We start from the raw sequence: 15,393 nt of genomic DNA, 5'->3' as shown, positions 1-15,393 counted from the left end.
GGTTCAGCACCATGAATCTGAATTAAAGAAAACATTGTTCACATGTTTCTGAATAGAAAAAAACGTCATACAGAAGGCATGATTCATATAAAATAAAAATAAAAATGCATACAAAAGGCTACATCACATTCATCTGTGCTAGCATCCTGAGCACCTGTTTAAATGGAAAGATGGTTCTCTTCTGAAAAAAAAATATTTCAACAAGTTTCTCGAATAAGTTGAACTCTGAAAATTTATGCTTACAAGTTTTTAAAGACGTTCCCCAAATAAAGTTTGTGCAAAAAGGACTCACGATAAAAGCCGGGTTTACCTCTGTCAAAAAAAAAGGCTCACGATAATATTATTAAAAGTTGTGCATACTTTGATAAACTATGCAGTTGCATAAACGAAAATTACAAAAACAAAAAGAAAGTGCCGGATGCTGTCAGGAATTGGCCGTTTGGTTTGCTCCTGGCGGTCGCACGGTCTAGCAAGCATCACGAATTCACGATGCGGTCAGGCGGTCATGTTAGCCGCCGTGGCCCACGTTTATATTTATAATATAATATTTATATATATGGATGATGAATCATGACAAGTCGCTCTCGGCTCTCGTAGTCTCGTGTTGACCCTTCTCATGTGAGTACGTGACAAATGCACTTTGGCCTCTACTGCTTGCGACACTGCGACCCTGGAAGGGCCGGCTACCATCCTACCACGACCACGAGACTGATGTGACAAGCATGCATTGCAGCGCGGCTCGGCCATGGCGGCCAAGACTTGGCAGCTGATGGTGGTGGTAGTCATGATCGTTAGAATGGGCGTCGAGCCCTGTGGCGCCGTGGAATTCGCGTACGACGGCTTCGGCGGCGCCGCCGGCCTGCATCTCGACGGCATGGCGACCGTCACGCGGGCCGGGCTGCTGCAGCTCACCAACGACACAAGCATGCCCAAGGGCCACGCCTTCCACCCTGAGCCCGTCTCGTTTCGGCGGCCGGCGAGCGCGATGTCCTCCTTCTCGACCACGTTCGTGTTCGCCATCGTCTCGGAGTTTCTGGACCTGAGCACGAGCGGGTTCGCGTTCCTGGTCGCGCCGTCCACGGACCTGTCCACGGCGATGCCGAACCAGTACCTGGGCATGTTCAACGGCACCGACAACGGCGACGCCCGCAACCACGTCTTCGCCGTCGAGCTCGATACCGTGCGCAACCCGGAGTTCGCGGACATTGACAACAACCACGTCGGCGTCAACGTCAATAGCCTCAACTCCTCCGCGGCCGCGCCGGCGGGGTACTACGACGCCGCCACGGGCGCGTTCCGGAACCTGAGCCTCATAAGCCGGGAGCCCATGCAGGTGTGGGTGGACTACGACGCCGCGACCACGGAGATCACGGTGACCATGGCGCCGGCGCCGGCGCCCAGGCCCCAGAGGCCGCTCCAGTCCACGAAGGTCGACCTCTCGAAGGTCATCACGGACTCGGCATACGTCGGCTTCTCGTCGGCGTCCAGCATCGTGCTGGTCAAGCACTACGTCCTCGGCTGGAGCTTCAGCCTCGGCGGTGACGCACCGGCGCTTGACTACGACAAGCTGCCGAAGCTGCCCCGCATTGGCCCCAAGCCCCGGTCCAAGGCGCTGACCATCGCGCTGCCGATAGCCACCACAGTATCCGTCCTCGCGGCGGTCGCCGTCACGTTCTTGCTCCTCCGATGGCGGCTCAGGTACGCCGAGCTGCGCGAAGATTGGGAGGTGGAGTTCGGGCCACACCGGTTTCGCGTTCAAGGACCTGTACGCGGCCACCGGCGGCTTCAAGGACAGCTGCCTGCTCGGCGCAGGAGGCTTCGGAAGGGTGTACAGGGGCGTTTCTTCCGGGGTCCGGCGCCGAGGTTGCCGTGAAGAAGGTTGTCTCACGGATCAAGGCAAGGGATGAAGGAGTTCGTCGCCGAGGTCGTCAGCATCGGCCACCTCCAGCACCGCAACCTTGTGCGGTTGCTCGGCTACTGCCGGCGCAAAGGGGAGCTCTTGCTGGTCTACGATTGCATGCCAAATGGGAGCCTCGATAAGCACATACACGGCCGCGCCGGCAAGCCCGTCTTGGATTGGGCTCAGAGGCTCCACATCATCAGAGGTGTCGCCGCCGGACTCCTGTACATGCACGAGGACTGGAAGCAGGTGGTCATCCACCGGGACATCAAAGCGAGCAACGTGCTCCTCGACGGCGAGATGAATGGGCGGCTGGGTGACTTTGGCCTTGCAAGGTTGTACGACCATGGATCCGACCCGCACACCACGCGCGTGGTCGGCACCATGGGGTACCTTGCCCCGGAGGTGGTGCGCACCGGCAAGGCGACAACTCTCTCCGACGTGTTCGCGTTTGGTGTCTTCCTCCTGGAGGTCGCGTGCGGCCGGAGGCCCATCGAGGACGGCGACACCAACAACGGCGACTGTTTCATGCTCGTGGAATGGGTTCGGGGGCACTGGCGCAATGGATCCATCACCGGCGCAGTGGACGCCAGGCTCGGCTCCGGGTACGACGCTACGGAGGCGGACCTGGTGCTGCGCCTGGGGTTGGCGTGCCTGCACCCGTCGCCCGCGGCACGGCCGACCATGCGTCAGGTCGCTCAGTACCTCGACGGCAGCGCGCATCTGCCAGAGCTGCCAGCGATATACACGTCGTCGTTCAACGTGTTCGCTGGCATGGAGAGGCACCAGCCGCTCTTCGGCTCGTGGTCAGTCCGGCAGTCCACGGCTGCGATAAGCGTTGCCACCATGTCTGACATCGGCCTCTCCGGTGGCAGATGACGTGACCACAATTCGCATTGGATTCGATTTAAGATTTAACCACACAATTTTGCCATATATCCATATATTATGTTTTATCCAAAAAGATAACCGAGTGGATCTGTGAACGTTGTCCATGTCGAAAGCTGTCACGGTGACAAAACAATGCAATGTTCAAATTAAGACGGGCAATGGAATCACATTTTCTTTAGCATCGTCCTGTACATTGGAGCTCCGCGAGCGAGAACATGGCGCTCCCAGTCGGATACCACGCCGAACGGGTTATCGATCCGGTGTCCACCATCCCCGTCCATGACAAGCTGACCCTTGCTGTAGGAGAGGAACTGCTCTTTCATCACGAGCAGAACGGACTCCACGTCTGACTGCAGATAAACCTGCAGCAGCAATCGCAGTATTCGTACTTTTCTATCAGTTTCTCTTCACCAAGAAACAATGCATCATTGTTTAGCTCAAATTTTTTGGGTCAATCCTAGACTCATACTGCCATTACACGCGCCTTAGATTCTACAGTGATGAACACAATACCTGTCCATTGGTATGAAGAAGGCCAACGACAGCTTCAACGAGCATTCTTCACACCATTCTCCACCTATTTTGCTCTTTGTTGAAGTCAGGATTTGGGCACTGAAATCAGATGATCAGAAAACAAGATAAATGCACATATCATGGATACGCAGGCGAGCAATCCAGCTAACAGCAGAACCAAATAGCACATAAAAGGTTGGAGTGCTAGGGTGGTGTGTCTGCTGTGTACATTGGGTTAGTGTGGGAAAATGAAGTCATAGAGCCCATGTTTCCATTAAGCATATAAACCAACTTCCCAGGTAATATTCAAGTTTCAAGAGTGTGGCATTGTTTAATCACGTTCTATATGGAGATCATCATACAAATGTCCTGGAACATATGGACAATGATGATTGGATTTTAAGTGACCAACAATACAAAGATGTAGATCAAGATTTTTGCACGAGTTTGCCCTAGTTGCAACGGGATATCAAGTTATTTCCCACAAATAGCTAAATTGCTAGAGTCCACCATGTCTCTTTTTTTTCCTTTTTTTCACTATGTGACTTCTTTGTGCTCTCTTTAATTTATTATAATACATAAATCAGTAGGGTCACAACCCCTCCTGTTTCCTAAGAAAAAAAAGCAAATCAACCAAGGAGTAAAGGAAACCTGTATTGTGACAAGAGTCAACCGTCCAGGATAACTTGAAATTATGTGGCCCGTTCGTTGGTTGATTTCTGGGCTGATAAACCCGGCTGGTGCTGGTTTGTTGGGAGAGAAAAACACTGTTGGCTGGCTGATAAGCCCTGGCTGAAACCAACAAACGAACAGGCTGATGGAACGAAATGTGGACATTGCATTTGTTGACACAAAATATCTGTCAGAAAATAAACCAAGCATCATTGATGATGAAATAGGAAACAACAACAACAACATAGCCTTTCACTCCCAAGTTGGGGTAGGCTAGAGTTGAAACCCACTAAGAGCACCAAGTCACGGTTCAGGCACTTCAATAGCTGCTTTCCAAGTACTCTATTCAAATATAGATTTCTAGGTATATCCCAAGCTTTCAAATATTTTTTTATTGTCTCTCTCATGTCAATTTCGGTCTTCCTCTACCTCTCTTCATATTATTAGCTTGGCTTAGGACTCCATAATGCACTGGTGCCTCTAGAAGTCTTCTTTGGACATGGCCAAACCACCTCAACCGATGTTAGACAAGTTTTTCTTCAATTGGTGCTACATCTAGGCGATCACGTATATCATCGTTCAGAACTCGGTCCATTCTTGTGTGACCGCAAATTCATCGCAACATACGCATTTCTGCAACACTCAGTTGTTGAACATGTCGAATCTTTGTAGGCCAACATTCTGCTCCATACAGCATAGCCGATCTAATCGCCGTTCTATAGAACTTGCCTTTTAGCTTTTGTGGTCCCCTCTTGTCACAGATAATACCAGAAGCTTGTCGCCACTTGATCCACCCTGCTTTGATTTTATGGCTAACGTCCGTATCAATATCTCCATCCCTCTGTAGCATCGATCCCAGATACCGAAAGGTATCCTTTTCAGGCACTACTTGACCTTCCAAACTCACATCTCCCTCCTCCTGTACAACTCCGCCAAAGTCGCATCTCATATATTATATTCGGTTTAAGTTCTGCTCAATCTAAAACATTTAGACTCAAGGGTCTGCCGTCATAACTCTAGTTTCCTATTTACTCCCGCCTGGCTTTCGTCCACTGACACTATATCATCAACGAACAACATACACCAAAGGATATCCCCTTGTATGTTTCTGGTAACCTCATCCATTACTAAAGCAAAGAGATACAGGCTTAAGACTGACCCTTGATGAAGTCCAATTTTAATCGAGAAGTAATCTGTGTTACCATCGTTTGTTCGAACACTAGTCACAACATTGTTGTACATATCCTTGATGAGGGTCACGTACTTTGATGGGACTTTATGTTTGTCCAAAGACCAACACATAACATTTATTGGTATCTTGTCATAAGCCTTCTCCAAGTCAATGAAAACCAAGTGGAGGTCCGTCTTCTGCTCTCTAAACCGCTCCGTAACCTGTCTTATTAAGAAGATTGCTTCTATGGTTGACCTTTCGGGCATGAAACCAAATTGGTTTGTTGATATCTGCGTCGTTCCTCGCAGGCGCTGCTCGATGACTCTCTCACATAACTTCATAGTGTGGCTCATCAACTTAATTTCCCGATAATTAGTACAACTTTGGATATCTTCCTTGTTCTTGTAGATTGGTACCAATATGCTTCTCCATTCCTCAAGCATCATGTTTGATCGAAAGATATTGTTGAACATCTTGGTTAGCCATACTATAGCTATATCCCCGAGACATCTCCACACCTTGATTGGGATACCATCAGGGCCCATCACTTTGCCCTCTTTCATCCTTTTCAAGGCTTCTCTGACCTCCGATTCTTGAATCATCCGCACAAAACGCCTGTTGGTGTCATCAAACGAGTCGTCCAGCTGAACGGTGGTGTTCTCGTTCTCACCATTGAACAATTTATCAAAATACTTTTGCCATCTATGTTTGATCTCATTCTCCTTCACCAAGAGTTGCTCCCTCTCATCCTTTATGCACTTGACTTGATTGAAGTCCCTTGTCTTCCTATCGCGAGCCCTAGCCATCCTATAAATGTCCTTCTCTCCTTACTTCGTACTCAAACGTTGGTAAAGGTCCTCATAGGCCGCCCCTTTGCCTCACTCACCGCTCATTTTACAGTCTTCTTTGCCACCTTGTACTTCTTTATGTTGTTTGCACACCTGTCATGATACAAGCGCTTATAGCACTTTCTTTTCCTTAATAGCCTTTTGCACATCTTCATTACACCACCAAGTGTCTTTCGAGTCGCATCCGCTCCCTTTGGTCACTCCAAGCACCTCTGAAGCAATCTTCCGAACGCATGTTGCCATCTTCTCCCACATGTTGTTTGCATCGCCTTCATCATTCCAAGGGCCCTCTTCAATGACCTTTTCACTCCTTGATGTATTTTATTGTTGACACAAAATATTTTGTCCTTAAGACAATGCTTAAACTTGTGTATTTTATTGGTGACTTAATTTTCTAGAATGAGATTTCTCAATAAGGTTTGAAGTTTCATGACAATTTTTGTGGCATCTGCGCATTGCACAGAAAGATCCACAGGGTTATCCACGGTCAAAGAAAGCAATCCTGCTCTTTCTCCTGATTAGGATGTGATGCTTTCAGGAGAGAAAATTAGATTCCTCCAGATGTACAGTTCACCTCAGAATGTGCCAAACTAATAAACTGCACTAGTAAGGAATGTTTCAATTCAAGGTGAACATAAGTACATGAGGCTATTCTGTTATTTTGTTTCATCATTTCTTTTATTTTTGTATTAAAAAACTGTTGCAGGAACTGAGATCACTAGCTTATACAAGGAAAAGGTGAAAAAAACACAAACACAAGCAAGACTTACAAGTTCCTTTTCTCATCTGAAGCCATACCTTGGAGGCACCTTATAACAAGCTACAGAAAAGGTGATTTACTGAAAAGGATGAAGACAAGAATGGGATTCCATAGAGATTGAAAGGTAGTTATTACCTTTTCATTCATCTCAAGCCCAAGAAAATTTGAACTTTCACAGCTTTTAGCCATTTGAAAAAGAAACAAACCATTTCCTGCACGAAGAAAGAGTATTTGCATGACAAGAGTGGAGAAAACACTAAAGCAGAGATAGCCTATAATTAAGTAATGTTTGAGAATTTGGTTTGCACTCTGACCAAACATTCATATACCAATCCTATCACAAAACACAAGCTATACTTTCTGGTCATTTGCCATGGATTACCTAAGATCAAGACTACAAGTATAAATTTATGAGATCTATACTGGAAACAACAATATAGATGTGTGATATGTAAATATGAGTTAATCGAAAACTAAACATGTCACCGCTTTCTCGTGTTTGAGTGTGGGTGGGGTGGGGTGTATGTGTGATCCATTTCAACTCAAAATTGCTTTCCTTTTTGTGATGTTCAATCTTTCACTGATGTCAGTGTGCTAGTACATTATTACTAATAAAAAATAGCTGGTACACCACAATTCCCCATGGAAATATATACCAGTCCCCTTCTTTTGAACTCCCTCTGCTCCATTCCAAACGTAGGTTGTTTTAGTTTTGTCCTAAGTCAATCTTCTCCAACTCGAAGAGTTTATAGGAAAATATATTAACATCTATATCTATACAAGATAAATGCACTATCAATACATAGTTCATGGTGCATTTAATGAACCTAATTTGATGTTGTAAATATTGGTGCATTTTCCTATAAACTTGGTTAAAGTTAGAGAAGTTTGACTTAGGACAAAACTGAAACGACCTACATTTTGGAACGGAGGGAATACTCATATATGAAGTAAATCACAATTTTCAAATATTTAAGGAGGCATACCACTTCCAATATCAACCACTAAAGGTAGTGTAGGTTCACAGAAGACAGTGCTCCATGGAATCCGGTAGGGGTAGCACTGCAAAAGTAAAACAATATGAAGAACCAAATATATCTATATAACTGGGACTAAAACGACACCTCACAATCTACTGAAGATTACTGAAATTTAGAAGTTAAAAATGTGATCACCGAAATTATACAGGTACAGAGGATGCCAGAGACCTTTGAATCATATTTTAATACAATTATTAGTGTTTCTGGCACTAAGATATGCAGGAATAGCACATAGGATCCTTCAATGTTCAGGACTTTCAGGCTGTATACAAATCAGTATGCCAATAGAAGTCCTTGAGCAATCATTAGAAATTTTTTAGCACAAGATTCAATCATCTATTTTCTTAATTGATCCACAACTCATGCCTATTAGATAGATATTGGCCATCTATAACACTGATGCCATGTTGAAGGAATTTAATGCCATTAAACTTATGTAGAACTCTTTAACTCCTTGGGCTATTTAAGATTGTTTGTGGCCTATGATACAGCATAGCCTGGAATTTCAAATTTAATAACTTGGCTAAAGTGGTGATGTCATATGTCAGAATATGCTCGACTTAAATCAAATGTGTAAACAGGATCTGCTTTATGCAATTTATATCAGTATATTTATGCCACCTAAACATCCAATGTAGGGTCACATGAAAACAAGATAATTGTATAGGCACACAAACATGTGCTGGCCTGTGGAAAGCATCAAGGCATCAGTCTACACTTTCATCTTCATTGTGTGTGTTTTTCCAAAAATGCGAAGGAGAGCTGCACATCATTGCATTAAGAAGAATAAGGGTGTATTACAGGCACACCGAGCCCAAACAACACTTTCACAATTGCAGATTTTTTTTATTATTCTCCGGATGTTTCCTAAGAGACTTTCACACTTGCAGATTTACAGTTGCACCATGGACAAGAATAAAAACACAACCTAGTAACCTACTCCCATGACACCCTCAACCATAAGACAGATGGCCATCAAAAGTAACACCCTCAGCTTCATTATGTTTTGAAGTGGGCTTCATATGTCACACATTGAATAAATACCATGGATGAACTAAAACAATATTTTGCAGATGAAAATTTACTATTATACAAGAAGCGCTAGTTATGACCCAATAGAATTATTGTTCTTGTTCAACCATGACTTACTTTATCCAATGCTGCTATACCAGGCAATATCCTTCCTTTGAGGAATTCCCAAACAACAGCGGCACCTTGAAATTCTGTATATTGAGATGAGGAATCTGTTTTTCTTTTTATTGCCTTGCATGCTGCAGTCCCCACTAAAACAACATCACAGCTATCGGAGCTTGCCTTTTCCAGTATTTCACCCAACTGTGTTCCACCAACTGAAAATGTTTCTGTTAAATCGTAGTTTGTAGGGCCAATCCATAGTATCTTCTGTATAAAAAATATAAAAATGTCATAAGTTGTCCAGGATCTAAAAGATTATGATTGTTTGTCAAACAAACACGTAGGAGAACTGCATGTTAACTGTATTAATGGGGAAGAAAAACGATTGGAATGCATGCCAATTCCACAGCTTGGGTTTTCATAAAAAGAAAGGAAGAAAGAAAGGAGAAATTCAATCGATGGCAGTTCACATGCAGAAATTATCACATCGATCAAAATGAAGCTTTCAAATTGATCTGGATGTATTTTTTTATCTTTAATATTTCCCTTACACCACATAGTTCATTACTAATAAAAAAACTTTACAGTTACATGAGAAGCATAAAAGTATGATATAATTAATGCTTTTAAGTAAAAACTAATTAAGATGATTGCACAGAACCCAGAAACCAACTGAAGCAATGTTTTCCAGTAATACCATTTCTTACCTCATATGATGGAATTATAGAAGAATTTTTCTCCAATGTTGATGGTCCTATATCAACTGGTGTCCAGCCTAAACAAAGTAAGCATGGAGAAATCACAGGTATTAGAATATTTACAACTGCTTCAAGTAATTGATTATCTGCCCCTTCCAACTTTAACTCTTAACACAATCACTACTTGAAGTGTTTTAATAAATAGCTATAGGGCAATGGAAATGCTAGAATTTACAGATAGAGAAAACTCTACAGACACGTGCAGCTCTATAAATTGCAAAAAAATGCAGGTCCCTTTGGCAACTGGTAGTTCAATTAAAAATAAAAAAGGAAAAAAGAGAAAGAGAAAAAGAAAACTGAATTAGGCTCAGTTTCTAGAAGTTGGTATAATAAACAAACATTTCATGGTTTAATAACAAAATGTTGCTGCAAACTATCTAATTCAGCATGTTTTTGCATGGTGTAATTTGCCAGCATGCAATAGAGCTCCATTTTTACTAGTGTACTTTGACAGGTAATTTGCTAAATGGTGAGAAACATGTTTTGCAAACAGGATGTCATAATCTAAACAAGGAAAGCACAATTTCAGAAATATTACCAAAAAAATTTGGTTGAGAAAGATGTGAATGACATGAAAATTTGCTAGTAATACTCACCAGCCAATTGTCCAGTAGAGCTGATTACTCCCAATGTTTCACTGCCATCATTTTTCAAGCACCAGAGATCTGTTGGATAATAAATAGGAATATTCCTATCCCTAGCAACTTGAATAATCTGTAGTGCTTCCTTAACTGCATTTCTTTCAATGAATTGAGAGGGCACTGTCATTCCAAGGCCAATCATTATTTGAAATGATAATTTTCCAACAAAGAACAACCCATCACATAGAGAGGTTAACATCTGAAGAGCGGGTGCTTTTCTCAAGAAGTTACTGCCTCCAATCTGCAATAACCAGAAGAAGTCAGAAATAAAGAATCTTGGCAATAGGAAGCGATTACACGATTTTGGCTCTAAAAGGTACTTCGTAGTGACATACGGATCCTCTAGTTGCACATGCTTCATATGGAGCACAAGTTGCGAGGACAAGTTTTTTTTTTCAATTGCAATTAATCATCTACTATAATCAGTAATCACTTGTTTTCAGGTAAATAAATCTCCAGCATAACTGAAAGGGACAGCACAGAATGTTTAGCTATTATCCACCCATGAGCTTAAGATTGCAGAAGGATAAAATGTATAATACTATTTCATAGCATCAATCTTTCTGAAAAAAAAACTCAAGAAAAAGACTGTTATTATATTATTAGCATATGATCCATGCCATAATGCCTAAAGTTGTATTCGCTCACTTAAAAGGAAAAACAACACCAGTATACACTACTTGCTAATTGGGTACTTCTCAGAGCCTCAGGGAAATTCTGCTCTAATAGGTACATAGTGGGCGTCACACATTAGTAGTGTACTTGTCTAACTCCAGAGACTTATGATATGTGAAGTATAAGGAAACGAAAATTCGGTTGTTTTTAATAAGTCATTCATATTTCCCTGGTGGTTCCAGGGCACCGAGGATATTTTAGCATTTCATGGAGGAAGAGAACAGCTCTAATTAGCATACTTTACATACATTAATAGAACGCTGAAAGTAAAGCTGAAACCTATTTCATTGAAAAATAATAGACAGATGCTTTTTTTTTACGGCAAATAGACAGATGCTTTTTGATATCTAAATCTTGCATAACGCCTGTCCGCTACATATACATTGAAAAAATAGGCTAATGATTACAATGGAAATATATGGGCGCCTCGCGGTGTCCATGATCTTTATCAATTGCATAAGCTCCTCCTCAAAATGGAAACCAGCAAGAGACGCATAGCAGAAGCACGTGATACCAACAGTTGATGTAAGAATCTTATGAGACAGTGAGAAAGAATCATTGACAAATATCGTGGCACCTGAAGCTAGCTTCTGAGAAAAATCTTTGCAATTAGCAACTTCTCCTCTGAAGTTCACAAGATTTTCAAACAAAATAATACTGTTCTGAGCCCACTCTTCTTGCTTAAATGATGTTAAACCAGGCTCACCATCTACCGGGATGACTTCTACTTGAAGAAGTGATGACAAGTACTCTGACAAAAATCAGAACTTATGATGTGTCAAAAGGAACAACCAGAATTTAAGGCAGATTATTTTCAAGCTACAAACTAAAGAAGTAAAATGCTGTTTTGATTTTGCACTTATCAGAAAATTGGTGAACTTTTTTACAACAACAACAAAGCCTTTAAGTCCCAAACAAGTTGGGGTAGGCTAGAGTTGAAACCCAGCAGAAGCAATCAAGGTTCAGGCACGTGAATAGCTGTTTTCCAAGCACTCCTATCTAAGGCTAAGTCTTTAGATATATTCCATCCTTTTAAGTCTCCTTTTATTACCTCTACCCAAGTCAACTTCGGTCTTCCTCTGCCTCTCTTCACGTTACTATCCTGGCTTAGGATTCCACTACGCACCGGTGCCTCTGGAGGTCTCCATTGCACATGTCCAAACCATCTCAACCGGTGTTGGACAAGTTTTTCTTCAATTGGTGCTACCCCTAATCTATCACGTATATCATCGTTCCGAACTCGATCCCTTCTTGTATGACCGCAAATCCAACGCAACGTACGCATTTCCGTGACACTTATCTGTTGAACATGTCGTCTTTTCGTAGGCCAACATCCTGCACCATACAACATAGCAAGTCTAATCGCCGTCCTATAAAACTTGCCTTTTAACTTATGTGGTACCCTTTTGTCACATAAGACACCAGATGCTTGGCGCCACTTCATCCACCCTGCTTTGATTCTATGGCTAACATCTTCATCAATATCCCCGTCTCTCTATAGTATTGATTCTAAATATTGAAAGGTATCCTTCCTAGGCACTACTTGACCTTCCAAACTAATATCTTCCTCCTTCCGAGTAGTAGTGCCGAAGTCACATCTCATATACTCAGTTTTAGTTCTACTGAGTCTAAAACCTTTGGACTCCAAAGTCTCCCGCCATAACTCCAGTTTCTGATTCACTCCTGTCCGGCTTTCATCAACTAGCACTACATCGTCCGCGAAAAGCATACACCAATTGGTGAACTTCTTTGTCTTATAAAAATGATGGGGCAATGGGTACAGTGACTAATTTATCACCATCAACAATGGCAAAGGAGAAAGGACTGTAATTGTGCAGATCCCCATAACAGGAGTACAGGACATCTGGTGTGTAGGAACTCAACATCTCCTTTACAAAATTTAGTCGTTTTTCTTCTTTTGGATAACAATAAATGAAACCCAACAAAGCGATTTTTTAACCAAAAAAATGTAATCCAAAGAGGTGGGGGATTTCAACATTCTGCTATACTGACATAATAAACTGGGGAAAAAACTTCAATCCCCAAAGGGAAATAACAGAAGATATGTCAAGAAAATCATGTTACATAATAAATAACTGACTAACCTGCAAAAGAACCAACTGATTCAATCACTCGATTATCAGACTGAAGAACTGTATCCCAACTGGTGGCTATAACCACTTTGGCTCTTGCTTTGCACAAGTATTTGATAGTTAGCAAAGCCCTTTCAAGTGAGGAAGTGCATGGTCCTAAGTGCCCCAAGATAAGTGAAGAATCAAGATGCACCACAACTACCTCTCCAGAAAGTTTTTCAGTCGGAAAGTCCCTAAGAGATTGTACATGTAGATATGATGTTGACAGATCAAAACAAGAATATTTGTCCTTCTGCAATGATGTAAGCATTCCATGTCAGCAGGAACTGAGGCATAACATTGAAACAACCAGAAACCATAGAAAGAAAAAACACTTTTTGAAAAGTATCGCATCGTTTTGTTAATAGACCTAGATCCCAAGTATTTATCACTAACCAGAAACCACAGAAAGGAAATCACTTTTTGAAAAATATTGCATCGTTTTGTTAATAGACCTAGATCCCAAGTATTTATCACTTCTTACATGATAGAAAGTATCATCCTCCATCTCTCCCATGTTTGTTTCAGTGCACAATTGTCTGATTTGTTTTACATGAAAATGGAAGAACACAGCATGATCATGATGATAGGGATCAGCATCCAGTTCATCAAAGACCTGCAGCTCATTATTCTCGCTAGTCCCAAAAAATTTGTCCTTAGCATCTAATATTATCTTAATTACAGAGCATAAGCCTCTACGATCAATAAGATGCAATATCACCATAGGACTAAAAGCAAAATTCAAATATGACTATAGCTAGTAATCATATTCTGTACTATTTAGTAGATATCCAATTATCCAGTACTCACAAGGATACCTCTTTCTCATTATCAACTGAATTAGTAGAGAGCTGCAGCTGAGAGCACCATACTCTGCATTTCAACCTGGATAGTTTTTGTCCCCCTATACAAGAAGAAGTTAACAAAAATTGACGTGATGTTAGAATCTCAATGCATAAACAGAACCAAAAAAAAAAAAAATCTAAAAAACCAGAGCACATCCCGCTCACCCAAAAAGTAGCTACTATTCATGGTGACCGGGAATCCAGCAGGAGGCAGCCATGGCACTAACCAAGGAAACCTTGATGAGCTTAATTGAAAGTTACAAGCCTGCATACAGCCTTCTTTCTGAAATGCCTAGTGATGCTAGCAAGCAGTGGCGGTTCCAGTATAGGAGAGGGGCGTATACATGTACACTGATAATTTTGCCAAAAGAAAACGAAGTTAGCAAGCATAATACATTTATGACATAGTTGGGTCAGATCCGGACACATATAGTTATATTGGAGTTTCGGTGCACGGTTTCGCACAGCATGAATGGAAGAGAAGGGGCGAGAATACCTGGTGTGAGTTCTCGCCGGCGAAGGGCCCAGTGAAGACCTAGCGAAGGGCTCCGTCGCTCGACCAGCGTCGCCGCAATTGAAGAGGTGAGCTGAATCGAGCGCGAGGCGCGCGTGCCGAGCGGAAGCGAAGTGCAATGACCCCCGTCCGCTGGAACTGGAGGGATGGCGCCGAGCCGCCGTATATCGCTTTGGGGCTGCCTGAGACCCAGTGACCCTATCCCTGTGTCTCTCGTGTCCGGTGTCTCGTCCAAACATCTTCAGAACTTTTTAGTGTCTTTGGTTGCTTAGTTTCTTACGATACAGTCACCGTTTCTCTGAATTGGCAAGTTTACCCCTTTGATGGCGTTTGGAAGTGAGTAGGAATGTAGGATTGAGAAATGGATATGTGCTGAGTTATACAGAGGTGGGTTAAGGATCAGGAAATTAGCGTTAAAAACCCAATCCATCTTTGGCTTGTGTTGGGTTACGGTTTGGGTTCAAGTGGGCTCCGGCGGAGTGGCTCGGTGCAGACCCGTTGAGTACTCAGACCGCGCCGCCAGAGCTCCATGGCCGGCTTGCGCCGTCACCCTCCTCACATCACCACGCACCAAGCACGGGGAGGTGACGGGAATGCCAACGGGGGCTTAGCCAAGCCTGGCCCCAGAAAAACAACCTCTACCTACGATTTTTCCTAGCCAGGCCAAGGGCGTACGGATGGCTTCCTGGAGCCACACCACACCCCACTTACAGCCAACTAAATAAGCACATCTTGGCTCCAAAGAACCACGCCAGTGGTTAGCCACCCAACCAAACACACCCTAAATGTACTCAAGAGCTAGATCATGCACTACTACAGAAAACTTCTTTAGGGGCGATTAAATTTGGTTTTCAGGGGCGGTTAGCCCAACTACAACTATGCCACCGATTGTAAAGATG

At 43.0% G+C, this 15,393-nt stretch overlaps 1 protein-coding gene and 1 pseudogene across 3 annotated transcripts; one reads left to right on the top strand and one right to left on the bottom strand.

The window, feature by feature from the left end:
* Positions 1 to 687: 687 nt before the first annotated feature.
* Positions 688 to 2,792, top strand: LOC136536830 (L-type lectin-domain containing receptor kinase SIT2-like; annotated as a pseudogene).
* A 41-nt stretch (positions 2,793 to 2,833) lies between these two features.
* Positions 2,834 to 14,715, bottom strand: LOC136536838 (uncharacterized). Of its 3 annotated transcripts, XM_066528999.1 has the most exons (14): positions 14,477 to 14,715; positions 14,146 to 14,331; positions 13,954 to 14,039; positions 13,109 to 13,388; positions 11,411 to 11,754; positions 10,284 to 10,569; positions 9,637 to 9,704; positions 8,945 to 9,196; positions 7,742 to 7,817; positions 6,891 to 6,967; positions 6,766 to 6,815; positions 3,956 to 4,163; positions 3,305 to 3,403; positions 2,834 to 3,153 (listed from the first exon to the last, which is right to left on the bottom strand). In XM_066528999.1, exons 2-13 carry the CDS (start codon positions 14,249 to 14,251, stop codon positions 3,353 to 3,355), a joined length of 1,884 nt encoding a protein of 627 aa, XP_066385096.1. In that variant the 5' UTR covers positions 14,252 to 14,331; positions 14,477 to 14,715; the 3' UTR covers positions 2,834 to 3,153; positions 3,305 to 3,352. The 3 variants fall into 3 exon arrangements, with proteins under 3 accessions (XP_066385096.1, XP_066385105.1, XP_066385101.1); XM_066529004.1 differs by lacking the exon at positions 3,956 to 4,163 and having other exon boundaries at positions 2,838 to 3,153; XM_066529008.1 differs by lacking the exons at positions 3,956 to 4,163; positions 6,766 to 6,815.
* Positions 14,716 to 15,393: the final 678 nt, after the last annotated feature.

This window comes from Miscanthus floridulus, chromosome 1, assembly GCF_019320115.1.
Source record: "Miscanthus floridulus cultivar M001 chromosome 1, ASM1932011v1, whole genome shotgun sequence".
In the NCBI taxonomy this organism is placed as follows: domain Eukaryota; kingdom Viridiplantae; phylum Streptophyta; class Magnoliopsida; order Poales; family Poaceae; genus Miscanthus; species Miscanthus floridulus.
Note: the sequence above shows the minus strand (reverse complement) of the source record. Positions and strands in the feature narration are given on the sequence as shown.

Bases quoted from the DNA above. Each gene is read 5' to 3' on its own strand.
- LOC136536838 (XM_066528999.1), bottom strand. From the start codon at position 14,251: ATGCAGGCTTGTAACTTTCAATTAAGCTCATCAAGGTTTCCTTGGTTA. The intron at 11,755-13,108 runs GTTAGTCAGTTA...GATTTTTGTCAG, and splicing joins ATCAGTTGGTTCTTTTGCAG to AGTACTTGTCATCACTTCTT. The intron at 7,818-8,944 runs GTAAGTCATGGT...TTACTTTTGCAG, and splicing joins GTATAGCAGCATTGGATAAA to TGCTACCCCTACCGGATTCC.